At 36.8% G+C, this 14,710-nt stretch overlaps 1 protein-coding gene across 1 annotated transcript in view; it reads left to right on the plus strand.

Moving 5' to 3' along the window:
* The window catches only part of LOC106881146 (cyclin-dependent kinase 4), a 64,808-nt gene extending 56,158 nt beyond the window's left edge, over window positions 1-8,650 (plus strand). The window contains exons 5-7 of the mRNA XM_014931424.2: window positions 253-362; window positions 5,495-5,545; window positions 8,438-8,650. Coding sequence (XP_014786910.2) covers window positions 253-362; window positions 5,495-5,545; window positions 8,438-8,630 — 354 coding nt within the window. The 3' untranslated portion in view covers window positions 8,631-8,650. The remainder of the gene's footprint in view (window positions 1-252; window positions 363-5,494; window positions 5,546-8,437) is intronic.
* The last annotated feature ends 6,060 nt before the right edge of the window (window positions 8,651-14,710 follow it).

The raw sequence follows: 14,710 nt of genomic DNA on the forward strand, positions 1-14,710 counted from the left end.
ATGTGTGCGGGTGGCACGTAAAAGCACCCACTACACTCTCTGAGTGGTTGGCGTTAGGAAGGGCATCTAGCTGTAGAAACTCTGCCAAATCAGATTGGAGGCTGGTGTTGCCATCCGGTTTCACCAATCCTCAGTCAAATCGTCCAACCCATGCTAGCATGGAAAGCGGACATTAAACGATGATGATGATGATGATGATACACACACACACACACACGCATACACAAAAGTTGAAATTTATTTCTCATTTAGGTTGTAACATTATGGTATCGTGCCCCTGAAGTCATTCTACAAGCTCAGTATGCTTCACCTGTTGATTTGTGGAGTTGTGGTTGTATATTTGCAGAACTTTTTAACAGAAGGTAATTATAATTCCTATTTTTTATTTTCAATTATTAAATCTGTTTTTCAAGTTTATTTATTAAAAAAAAAATTTCTTTTTAACGTATTTCAGGGACCTTTTGGCATTAATAGTGCTTCTGTCACTATAATAGTTAATTTTTAATAAGCCTGCTGGCTATTTGCACCACCAGTGTTTGAAAAGATGCTGATATTTTATATATTGTAGCAGTGAGATTTCACTGACAAGTGTTGACTGGACGCTTTCCACTTATGATTTCCAGTAGAATGAAATTATGTGATGTGGGAATTCCAGCACCTATATCAGATGATTCTTGTCTGCTATAATCTGTGTATGCTTTTATACACCAAGCGCTTATATGAGTGGATCTCTCAAGGCTAATAATGCAGTACTTAGTGTTCCAACAAGACGTCCATGTTAAGTCTGATATAAAGATTATCTATTAATATTATTTTGACAGAAACTTTCATTGATATTAACCATTTGGTCATCATATTTCTGTTGAAATACACTGTCTTTGTTTCAGTTAATTTTGAAAATAATGAAGAATATATATATATATATATATATATATATATATATATAGTTCAAATTTACAGAAAATAAAAGACGAAGACAGGTAAAGGGACAGTGAGCAAGTGTATTAGTTTAATGCTTGAGAAGAATGGAAAAGTCTTAGACATTTCAAGCCTGTACTTTTCAACAGAAAAGATTGAGAGGGGAAAAAAATGGAGAGAGAAAAAGTGTGCTGGGATTAATGGTTTAACATGATGAAATGACCTTAAGGATATCCTTAACCTTTTAGTATTTGAATTATTTTGTCAAGTATAATGCTTATTTATTGACATTGTGACTGACACCCATGCCGGTGGCATGTAAAAAGCACCATTTGAGTGTGGTTGATGCCAGTGCCTCCTGCCTGGCTCTTGTGCTGGTGACACGTAAAAAGGACCCACTACACTTTTGGAGTGGTTAGCTTTAGGAAGGACATCCAGCTGTAGATTGGAGCCTGGTGTTGCCTCCTGGCTTGTCAGTCCTCAGTCAAACTGTCCAACCCATGCTAGCATGGAAAGTGGATGTTAAATGATGATGATGATTGTCTTTTATTAATCATGCACTATCTTGCTAAAACCTATTAATATTTCGAATCTGCCGAAGGCTTAATATATTAAACAATGTGTGTGTGTACCCTATCGGATAGTTACTTCCCTTAGACTACTAAAATTCTTGTTTTTGTCTAGAAATTGGAGCAAAGTTTTAATGTCCCATCCTATTTGAGACCTATGTTTTAGATAGCCATATATTTTACATTCATTAAAATCTAATAGTCACATTTTTGCCATAGACTTAGATCTCAAGTCTATGACTTAGATCTCAAGTCTAATGAATGTTAGCAAACTTACTGTTCGAAAACATCTATAAGTTAATAACAACAATAATAATTCTGCTATAGGCACAAGACCTGCTTAATATTAATAATGATAATAAATGCCCTGTTGCTGTACTAGTACTACTACTACTGGCACAAGGCCTGAGATTTTGGGGTGGGTAGGGAAGCTAGTTAATTACATTGACCCAGTACTTAACTGGTACTTATTTTATCAACCCAAAAAAGACAAAGGGCAAAGTTGACTTTGGTGGAATTTAAACTCAGAATGCAAAGACAGATGAAATGCTGCTAAATATTATTTTGTCTGGCATGCTTATGATTCTAGCAAAATCATTAAAATATCATCGCTGCCAGTGCCGCTGGACTGGCTCCTGTGCAAGTGGCACGTTAAAAACACCATTTTGAGCGTGGCCGTTGCCAGTACCACCTGACTGGCCCTCTTGCCGGTGGCATGTAAAAGCACCCACTACACTCTCGGAGTGGTTGGTGTTAGGAAGGGCATTCAGCTGTAGAAACTCTGCCAGATCAGATTGGAGCCTGGTGCAGCCATCCGGTTCACCAGTCCTCAGTCAAATCGTCCAACCCATGCTAGCATGGAAAGCGGACGTTAAACGATGATGATGATGATGATGAGTGATTCATCAAAATAATATAATATAATGATTCTGACAGAATCAGTAAAATAATATGTAAAGAAGAGAATATGACCATCTGTAGTAGATTGAAAAGAGAACTAAAAATTATATAGAACTTAAAGGAAGTAAGTGTAGGAGTTGGTGTGTTTGGAATAGTAACTACCAATCTCAGATCTTGGTTAGATCAGTTACAGTTCAAAAGTAAATTGGAACTGCTGCAGGAACCTACGCTATTTGGAAGAGTAGGGATCACAAAACAAGTCTTTGAGACCTGAGTGTGTTGGATGTGGCTTGCTATCAAGGTGAAATTATTCCTGTTCAACACTCTCACACTGAGATAACTCAGTAGTAGTAGTAGTAGTAGTAGTAGTAGTAGTAGTAGTAGTAGTAGTAGTAGTAGTAGTAGTAGCAGCAGCAGCAGTAGCAGTAGTAGTAGTTTCTAATGTAATACAAGGCCTGAAATTTGAAGGTGGTGCTAGTTGCTTACGTTAACCCCAGTACTTGATTGGTGCTTTATTTTATGAACCTTAGGACTGAACCTGAAAGTACATAGTTGGAAAGCAAACTTCTTAACCACACAGCTATGTCTGTGCCTACAACTTCCACCACACATCCATCCACTCACCCACTCCCATCTACTTACCCATACAACATATAAAATTTGCATGTATGTTAAAAAAAAGAAGTCACCGGACCTTCTTCATCTTTGAGTATTTCTTCATTTTTGGTTCTTCGTTTATGCTGGTGCCTATGATGGATGGCAAGACTGATTTTTCTGTGGAACAATTGTTAATGGAGGTCACATCTGATGGTTGATGAAGCATCTTGATTGGAGTCAGTAGATCTTTTGTCAAAGACATTTATCCTGTTTATTTCTTCAATGATGTTCCTCAAAATGTTCTAAACTGATTTTGATGATGTGATGCCACATTGTTCTGTCTTCTGCATGTTGCTCCCATGTTGGTTTTCTTCATTGTCTGTTTGATTTGATCTTTGTAGTTTTGCATGCGACAGCTGCAGGATCTCCTGACAGTGTTGAGTTTACTGTAGGGAATTTGATGTGGCAGACTGATGCTATTCATGCAGTGGACAAGATCTGTCCATTTGAAGTGATGCAGTGGACAAGATCTGTCCATTTGATGATGACCTCAATGCTGTTGGCTTTGGCCTGTTCAAGGACTGCAAAGTTGATGACATAGTCCTCCCCATTTGATGTTCATAACTGATTGAAGTTTCAGTTCATGAAGTTGTTCCACTTTACAGATGTTCATGTGGTACAAAGTCTACATCTCTCAACTGTAAATGAAGATGGAAACAACTATGGCTTGATACACCACGAACTTGGTTTATTGTTTCAGGTTCTTGTTTCCAAAGACAGTGACATGGGCACCTCAAATCCTGTTCTTGATGCCTTTTATGGAGTTACATTGTGTAGAGAGCAAAGTGTGGGAACTGGTCTACTTCTTCCAGTGGTGTGTTAGAGATGGTGAAGTTGAAATCAGGAAGGATTGAGTTTGGGGCAGGGTGTGCAGGTACTTTGGTCTTCTGGCTGTTGATTGCTAGACTGAGGTGACCACATGCATTTTTGAAGTTGTTGACTGATTTCTGCATTTCTTCAGGTGAATGAGTTGGCAAGGCATTGTCATTAGTGTACTTGCGGCTCAGTGACATAGATTTTGTTAGTCAGTCTTTGTGATTGAAGTCTGGACAAATTGTAAAGTCCACCATTGAAATGGTACATGATTCATATGCCAGGGTTGTTTGATGGGATTTTGTGTATTATGGCTTCAAGGGCCCACAAAGATAAAGTTGGGGCAAGTGCATCTCTTTGCTTTAAGCTATTGGTGATTAGGGAATCTGATATGTTCTTTTGATGTGCTATCCATGCCATCATGGATGAGTGACATAAAATGATCAGGGCAACTGAATTCGTTCTGTGCCATCCACATAGCAGTGTGTGGTATGGTATTGAAAACTTCAGAAATTCATATACTTGTATCAAAGAACTACACGGCCCTATATGAGCCTCAACAAGTACTTTGAAGACTGCCAGAGCATCCTAAACCACTGGAGGGAACACGTCAGGAATCTCCTAAATAGGAACTCCATTGTAGCAGAATATTTTTTTAACAATGCTTCAACATCTTCCTCAATCATGGATGTCGAGCCCGCCATCTTTTTGTGAATTCTGTGACACTATCAAATAGATGAAACCAAAGAGTTAATAAAAAACAAAACAAAAAAAGCAACAAAAATGGATATTTGAGTTAATTCTCTTAGATCTGTTTCTAGGCGTGTCAGTGACCCTCTTTATGTGGGTATGTATTTTTGTATGCAGATGTTTGTGTGCATGGACAACCTAAATCCTAGAACACTGAATTATTTCCCTTGACATACAACTGTTATGTAATCAGTGTATCCAACCTGGAATAGCTATACGATTGAAACTAATCGTAATTTGTTTCCTTCTGCTGGCCTGTTTGAAGAATATCTCAGGAGAAAGGATATGAGACTTTGAACAATGGAATGCTGTAAACTGGAACTATAATCTCACATATTAGACATTCACTCAATCTGGGTACTTACAAGCATAATCAATTAACTACACACACACACACACACACACACACACACACACACACACACACACACACACATCTATGTTTTAAAAGGAGCTCATGACAAAATTAGTTTTAAAAAAAAGTTTGAAGCACAAATGAAGCAGTTTTGATCTCGCCAGTAGCTTAACTGGTTGCTAAATCTGGATTAGGACGTATACCATTTGAAGAAGAAAAGGGGGGAAAAAAATCTCTAGAATGGTATGTGAAGATGAAGTATATTGTACCAGTTTGGAATTGAATTTCAAAGCAGTGGATGTTGTTAAGCAGGTATGTTTTGTGGTATTTATTTTATTATTCAGTGATTGATTAAAAAAAAAAAAAATGCGAGGAAATTGATTCCACCAAGAATATCTTCATTTTCTTCAAACACCAGAGAAATAAACATTTGATGAGAAATGTTACATGTTTTTCTTTTTTTAGTTTTCGTACATAATAAAGATGTCTGCTAAATTAAAAACAAACGAACATTATTTATTGCATTATTCAGGCCTTTATTCTGTGGACAGTCAGAAATTCACCAGTTAGCAAAAATATTTGAGTGAGTAAAATTCTTGCTTTATTAAACTGTGAAATGAAATTATCTGGTATTTACCTTTAATTAACAAGCTTTATTCAGTGACTTATGCTTCCAAAATAATGGTATTCATAATATTTAAGAAAATGGCTAGTATTGCTTTTGAAAACTGTTGGCAATGCACTATGTTTATGCCTACTTTTGCAATTTAAAAATACCATTTTTTTATTTCACCAAAAGTTGCTTCCTTCAGTTAATAAAATGGTATTCTCTATATATTTCTACTTTTTATTTACTGTACTGTTCCTTATATTACATGAGCAATACATCCAAGAAATCTTCTTAAACCTTAGAAAACTTGCAATAGCAGCATCTCAAATCTCCAAGGTTACTATTATTTAAGAATTTACTGTATAAGTACTTTGACATAGAAATTACTATTGAATTTTGTTGTTAGGTTATTTTAATTTTGGTGCTTTAGCATAGAAACTAGTGTTCAAAGCCTATTTTCTTAGAGAAGAAAACTGTAGTTTACTGGCAGAGTGTTAATGCAGTTAATTTTGTATCTTAAGACAGCAGTGGAGACACACTGACTCTTTGTATGTTTCATAGAAATTATGGAGTAGGACATTATAAATATGGTTGGATATGAAAAGAAGCATGAAGCAGAATTGGTAGTTTTTACAGAGAAGGATGGTATGATGCATTAGTAAGCTATGGATTTGCAGTTGTTGATAAGGGAATGTTTGCAAATTATGCATATTATTTTTGCTTATGATATTTCTGTTTTTTCAAGTACATTATTTGTTAAAGTGATGTTCCAAATATGAAAACAGTAATTTCTGTGAGATAAATTTGTATGGGTAAATGTGAAGTACTTTTAAGCTAAATTGATTTTAACCAACAACAGCTTGAAGTTTCAGAACCAAAATATGAACATTTACTGAAATGTTAGGTAACAGTTACTTGAGGACTAACTAGCTATAAGTCACTGATTAAATAGAACTTAATCAATGACTTTATAGCTAGCTAGTTCTTAATTAGTTTTTAATAATGAATAATATTTTGTAGGCAAGAAGTTATTTTATATTAATTCTCTTTTGTGAGTGAGATCCCTGACTTAAAATAGCACATTCCACCTTGCTGTTTAGAAATATAGCAAGGGGTATAGCTTACTATTATAAACATTAGGAACATGAGTGAACAAGTAGAACTTACAGCTGTGAACAGTAGGAATGTAATTATACCCTGAGGACAAATTTTCCTGTGGTCTTAGAGAAAACTACATAAGCACATCTATTAAACAACTATTACAAAACAAAGTTTTTAGAGGTACTGTATCCTGCATTAGATTTATCAAAATTAATTATGTTTTTGACAATATTTTCATTAAATTTTAGATATCACTGTTGCTAAATTAACATATTTTTGTTATGGTTTAAAAACGACACCTTTAATTGTTAAAGGTATTGTTTTTAGAATGTAACTCCATCATTCTATGTATGGAAGTAGCATTTTATGTGAGAATAGCATTTTATGATGTTTTAGTTGTGAAAGATTTCATGTTCAATATTGTGTTCTTAAGAGTTTACAAGTAGTTGTTATGTCTGTATGAGCTTTGTACAGTAGCCTTAACAACATTATGTTCATGTAATTTTTATTATATCTTAAAATTAGAGTAGTATTTGATTTACAAAAACCTATCAAACAGACACTATTTGTTATTCTAACATTCCAATTTTGTTTCCAGTTAATGCAAAACAATTTTGAGCTAAGAAGAACATTTCAATGCAATTATGGATAAGAGATTAGGGAAATAGACTAGGCCAGTGTGAAAGTGAATGAAAGAAAGGAAATATTAAAGAAGACAAATATGGAAAAAGTGATGCGATACATAGATGATATTAGTCCTGAGTTATAACTGAAAGATAGCACTCAGCAAACAAAGGCTGGAAAATTTATAGAATGTGGTTTTAACCCTTCAGCATTCAGTATTACTAGGTCAAATGTGATACTTATTTATCCATCATTTTTAATTAATTGTGTATTATCTCATAGCTTTGAGATTTCAATGCTGTAATTGTTTATTTTTAGAATGACATTGTAGGGTAGGTGTAAAAGGCTGGATCTGGCTGATAAAGGAGGTAGAATATTTAGGCTGGATATAGCCAGTTTAAATTCTAAATGGTTAAATAGAAATGACCATCTTGATAGAAAGTTGAAGAAAAAGAGTAATCTTTAAGATATTAAAAATAGAGCTATATAACTATAATGAATGTTAATGTATATACAATGGGTAAATTGATTCTAAAAGTCTTGAAAGGATTTAGTGGTACCTAGTGTATATGTGTTCTGAGTTCAAATACCATTAAGGATAAGTTTTATCATGATAAAATAAATATCAAGAATGTTAAAGCTCAAATGCTCTGAGGTAAGATTCTGGATAATTTCATGATTATGAGTTCAAATCTCCCTAAAACTATTGATTTGTATGCTTAGGCTGGTTTCAGTTTGTCTAGCTGACAAGATCCACTCCTTCATGGTTGAGTGGTTAGTAATTATAGTGCATTGAAGGGTAAAGATGATTGTTTAGGTAATATGAAAGTGCTCAAATTGTGATAAGCTTTGCCTTCATTGCATGCATAGAAACTTAAATGTAAAATAAAATGCATAAGGTTTGAATGAATGAATGGATTATAGCCAGCAATACTTAGGAAATTAGTTTTCTATTCAAAATAGAAAATACAACCCATGCTAGCATGGAAAGCGGACGTTAAACGATGATGATGATGATTTTGCAGACAACTGAAGATTTGAACCTACTTTTCTAAAAAAAATTATTATTTATTCTTTTATATCTATTCCATCTCAGTTCATGGATTACCACTATTATAACTATTATATCTACTCCTTCAGAATTCTTGGATTACCATCCAAAGAAGAATGGCCAGAAAACGCAGTTTTACTATGGAGCTCATTTACTCCTCAACTGAAAAAACCTTTAGAAGAATGTGTTCGTGAAATAGGACCTCTTGCCAAGGAATTATTAACGGTGAGTTTTACTTACAAATACATAAATTTACCAGTTGGTTGGGAATTGAACGGTTAATAGAAGCATCAATGGCTCATCTCCAGTGGTTGTATTGTATTCATGGGTAAATCTAAAAAATACTAAAACGCGATTTTAGCTTAAAAAAATATAAATGATAAAAAGTTTTACAGGGAGATTACTCCTACGCATTTTAGTGTATTTTTATTGTTTTGGTGAAAAAGAAACTTGACAACTGAATTATCTAAACAATTGCATTGGTAAGAAAGTAAATAATATATGAAAGTCAGCATCCAGTGGATTACAATACGCATATCCATTTTGACATATACCTTCATGCACATATATTTCATAAGTTCAAATCCTACCTGAGTTCTTCACCTTTTTTTTTCCATTTGAGTTTGATAAAATGAGTAACAATCAGTGTAATCAAAACTATATCCTAAAAGAATCTATCTCACCATAGTCACAGTCCCATAAAATAATTCTGGTTAAGAAGTTTGCTTTGCATTTGTGGTTTTGATCTTGATTTTAATGCATTTTGGGTGTCTTCTACCATCATCATCATTATTTAATGTCCAGGTTCTGTGTGGGTATGGGTTTAGATAGACTGACATCAAATGGGCCCAAGGACTGCATTGTACTCTGCTTTAGCATGTTTTCTATGGTTGGATAGTCTTCTGAATGCCAGTCACTTTACAGCAGGTACAGGGTGCTCTTTTTAGGCCACAGTGCAAAGACTAAGAACCTTGATGGAGAGAGCAACTTTATGCTAAGAGATGAGTAAAGAGGAGTAAAGTATTAGAGAAAAGGGCCAGAGCAGAATAGGTTTCTTGCTGTTGATAGCTACATAGCTACTCATATCTTAGAAGAGAGGATGCAACTAATTGAATGGAGCTGGAGAGCAATAAGGAAATAATGATGATGTCAGTGTATGAGTTGGGTAGAAATGAGTGGGGTGTAGGGACCAGGAATGAGGGAAGGAGTAGAGATGACTGACAGTGTGGGAGCAGCAGAATAGTAATGATAAAGGATGAGAGAAAGAGATGACGTGGTTGGGTCAATTGCAGGAGTGGATGGGGAAAAGAGAGAGTGTATGAGAAAGGTGAGATGTTAGGTGGAGGGTGTGGAGAGATAATTTGGTGGGTTAGTGTTGGGGTAGCTCATCAATGAAAATGAGAGTTGGGAGAACAGTATTAAAAGATGAAGGATGGATAAGAAGTAAAATGATTCCATATTGTAAGAAAAGTAAGTGGTGTCAAGGAAGAACTGCAGTTTGGGAGGTGATTGGTGGTGGTGAGGGTGTCTTGAAGAAGAAGGAAATTGAACAAGGGTTATTTGTGTGTGTATGTATGTATATATAAAAAATTAACATAAGCAACTAGCCGCAATACAAAGCCATGTAGGAGTAATTTGGTCATCACTAATTGTGATTGTGGGTGCTAAGAGCACAGTTATTGCTAGAAATAAAGAGTTAAAACACTTATAGCTGTGTGAAAAACATTTATATCCAGTGACAGGGTAGATAACTGCCTCATGGGCATAGCTAGAGCACTGGACAGCAGTTTCATCCTGTAATTGGGACTTCTTAGCAGTGTCATTCCATTGCTTTGATGGATCAGTTAAATTCTTCCTTCAGTATATATATTTACCATATTATTTTGTGACTCTTCCACAGGTTCCTTCCACTGTTAGGGAGTGACACTTCTTCACATAGCTCTCCTCATCCATACACAGCACATGACCATACCAGTGTAGTTGTCTCTCTTGTACACTACATCTGATGCTTCCTATGTCCAACATTTCTCTCAGGGTGCTTACACTCTGTCATGTGCACACTGACATTATACATCCAGCGGATCATACAAGCTTCATTTCTTTCAAGCCTATGCATGTCTTCAGCAGTCACATACCATATTTCACTGCCATGTAGCATGGCAGTTCGCACACATACATCATGCGATCTACCTTTCACTCTGTGTGAGAGGCCCTTTGTCACCAGTAGAGGTGGGAGCTTTCTGAACTTTGCCCAGGCTATTCTTATTCTAGTGGCAACGATCTCCGAGCATCCACCCCCCACTACAGACTTGGTCACCTAGGTAGCGGAAGCTATCGACTACTTTTAGTTTTTCCCCCTGGCATGTGATGGAATCAGTTTTATGAACATCTGCAGTGTTTATTGCCCCTGTGCATCTGCCGCACACAAAAGCTATCTTCCTGGTTAACCTTCCTTTGAGTTGCTGCATCTCTTATGCCGGAAGGGGTTTGTGATGTGTTCACCTTTCTACTTAATAGGACTTTGGGTTTTGCAACATTGACTATAAGGCCCTTTGATTCTAAACCTTACTTCCACACCTGAAACTTCTCCCCTGTAGTTATTTCTACCTAAAGCATCACCTTTACATTTGTAGCAGTTGACTATGGCGCTGCTATGCTAATCATTAGGTATGATTCCTTCATGAACTACCTGGTTCTCAATACAGGTGACTAGACCATAATCCATACCACCAGATATTTTGAGCATTTCAACAGTGATTCCTGATGGCCTGGGGGCTTTTCCTGACTTCATATCCTTACTTCCTTTATCTACCAGAGTGCTATCTATTTGGGTAGCTGGTCCCTCTACTGAGTCAACATTTGGCAGGCTCTCCTCCTCCCATTCATGCTCCACATTTAGCAGCCTTTCATAATGGCTTCTCTAAGCCTCTTTCTTTGCATAATCATTAAAAGCAAGTGCACCATCTTCCATGCAGACACATTTCTCTCCTATGACATCACAATTTTCTCTCACAATCCGAAATACTTCAGTTCTTTGGTCCTCATGTCACTGAACATTGGCAAACTTCTTTTCTGCTTCTCCCTTGGCTATGTATACCTGTCGCCCAGCCTCTTTTCTAGCTGTCTGGTACAGTTCCCTGCTACCCCCACTCTTCCAGGCTTTCCAGGCCTGTTCCTTTGCTCTGATGGCCTTGTCTACAGTATTATTCCACCACCACATTACCCTAGGTCTGGAAGGGACTTTGCGCCAGCTGCAGATGTGGTCTGTGGCACTCAGTAAGCTGTCCCGTAGGAATTTCCAGTTATCCTCTATGCCCGAAGTCTGTACCTCCTCCTCACCTCTCATCAAATTTCTCAATGAGGATGTCTCTAAATCTCTGACCTTGTGAAGGGTTCTTTAGCTTCCAAATCCTTCTTTTCTGTATTGGTCAGCTTCTTGGCATCCTTCTGGCCTTGAGTCTAAAGTCACTAATAACTTGTCTATGCTGGGGGGGGGGGGTAAATTCTTCACCAGGGAGGGTCTTTGTATTTAAGAGCAACCTTGTATCTCACTGTCTGGTGAGGATGAAATCAATCTGACTAGCAGAGTCACCTAATTGATAGGTTATCAGGTGGCTGTCTGGCTTCCTGAAGTTAGTGTTGCAGATTAATAGGTTGCTTGCATCACAGAACTCCAGTAGCCTAGTTCCCTCTTCGTTTAGGGAACCAATTCCATGGCCCCAGTGAACACCAGGGAAGATACCGGAATGCTGTCTGACATGTCCATTAAAATCTCCAGCCACAAAGATGAGGTCATTGCCACTCATTTTTGAGGTAGCCTGTAGAAGGGTATCATAAAAGGGATCCTTCTGATCATTTGGTAGGCCTGCTTGTGGGATGTAGGCAGAGATAATTGTAGCTACACTATTCTGCAAGACTATCCTAAGCTTAAGCACTCTATTGTATACCCTGACTATCTCTATGACCTTATCCACCCATTTCTCCACTAGGAGTATGCCCACACCCCTACTCCATCACTGTTACCTTCCCAGAAGATTTTATACCTATGTGCCTTGCCTGTGAGGACCTTTGCTGAAGCTCCTCTCCACCTTACCTCTTGAATGCAGCATAGATCAACACATCTCTGTTCAAGCATCTCTACAATCTCACAAGACCTTCCTTTCAGTGTGCCTACATTGACAGTGCTGACTCTGAAAACTGGGAAAGAGATATGGGAGGTAAAACAGGAAGGAGAGATGATATTCAGTACCTGAAAAGAAGGCTCCCGTGATCGTTTGGTAGCAGATGTCATAATAGTTGTTCTTGCTTTTAACCTACCGTCATTCAAACATGTTAGAATTGTTAAGGTTGTTGCCTCTATTGGGCGTGGGGTGGGGAGTGAGCAAACATTGTATATGAAAGTGTTTGGGGTGTTGTAAATATAAGCGTTATGAGCATTGTGGGTGTAAGCATTACTGATGCTGCAGATATAAATGTAGGAAAAAAAACCATAGGTGAGTGGGCTGCTATCTGGTTTAGTTAGTCTAGCGATGTGGGGAAGAGAGAAGGGAAGGGCAACTGAATGTCCAGTAAGACAAAGAGATTTCTGGTACTGGCAGTGGGGGTGGTTAAAGGTGGGCACAACCACTGACATCAAAGGTTATTTTAAGGGGTAGTGCAAACAATAAAGATCATTTTAGAGAAAAGTACGAAATATGTATATACATGTAACCAAGAATGAGGCGATTAAAAGCAAGAGAAATTCTTAGCTTTGCTGTGCATATTTTCGAGTGTCCTCAAGTGGCCAAACCTAAAAATTGACTAAAGTAGGTGATTAAAGACAATTACTAAAACATATCAGTTGACTAAAACATTTTTACCCATCGATTAAAAAAATATATCAAAATAGTCAGTTCTTAAAAATGAAGTAATCCATGGTAGGTCCGGTATCCAAGGAGCGTAAGATAGTTCCAAAAAATGGCAAGTCAAAATCTACATCTATGGCCATTTTGGGAGTTCATTGCTGCAATCTTATTGCAAGTTAAAGTGTATCTCAGCAATGAGCCCCTCATCAGGATAAACAGAACTCTCTAGGAATTTCACACTCAAGTAGTTCACAAGAATTACAATATGGGCGCAATTCTTATTTATAACCTTTAGTAGGACCACTCAAAAATTTCTAACTAAAAAATAAAAACAAAACGCTATTTTATTTTATGGCTAACCATAAAATAGTACTTGAATACTGGAGGTAGAGTAATATGCTTTATTAAAACTGCAAAAACATCACAAAAACTGTTACTCAGAGTTTCATATTCCTGTTCATCAGGCAGTTGTAATCCAGATAGAAACGTATCACCAGTATCAAAGCATAAAAAGCATTCTAAACACTCTGAAATCACTAGAACACCTGAATTTATCCAGCAAGTTCAACAGACCATTAATTACAATCCCAGAAAGTCCATGAGGTCAATTGCAAAAGATCTCCATGTGTCAGGAGGAACAGTTAGATATAAGATATAAGTCTTATAGGATGAGGAAAGGTCAATTTGTCAGAAAAAGCAAAAGAAAATCACTACATTAGATCTAAAAGGCTCTTAAACAAACTGAAAAATCTAGCAGGAGAAGATTTGATTTGGTTTTTCTCAAACAAGAAAAACTACAACCAAAATCAATAAGTTAACAGAAGAAATGACAGATAGTTATGTGCAGACCCTTCTGAAGTTCCAAGTGTTATGCATACAAAATTTCCTGCAACTGTCATGGTTTTAGGGGTTGTCAGCAATGAAGGACATGTGATGCTTCCATACTTCTTTCCACATGGCCTTAGAGTTAACTCTGCCACCTACATTGAGGTCCTGGAAATAATTGTTAAGCCCTGGATAAACAGTGTATGCAATGGAAGGCCATATGTGTTTCAGTAAGACTCTGTACTATCACACATGGCTCTAGTAACAGGAATGGATGGCAGAAAATTTTCATGATTACATAATCCCTAACATTTGGCCTCCTAATTCCCCAGATCTCAATCCATTGGACTATACATGTGGAGAGGTCAATGAACATGCCCATAACACCAAAGATTCTTTGAAAGCTGCCATGGTCAGAGTAATGTCCAAAATGAACCTGGATCACTTGATTTGAGCATGTAGATGATTTAGATCCCATATAGAAGCAGTTGTTGAAGCTGAAAGGGGCTTTATTGAATAACATTATAGAAAAGAAGGTTTATTTTTATCTTTATAGCATTTTTGATAAGTAAAGTTACCTGTTATTATATATCTGTCTTTTTGTAAACATAAATCTGTCCTCAAATATCTTATGCACCCTCTGTATGTGTGTGTATATATATATCATCATCATCATCATCATCGTTTAACGTC

This window comes from Octopus bimaculoides, chromosome 4 (assembly GCF_001194135.2).
Source record: "Octopus bimaculoides isolate UCB-OBI-ISO-001 chromosome 4, ASM119413v2, whole genome shotgun sequence".
NCBI lineage: Eukaryota > Metazoa > Mollusca > Cephalopoda > Octopoda > Octopodidae > Octopus > Octopus bimaculoides.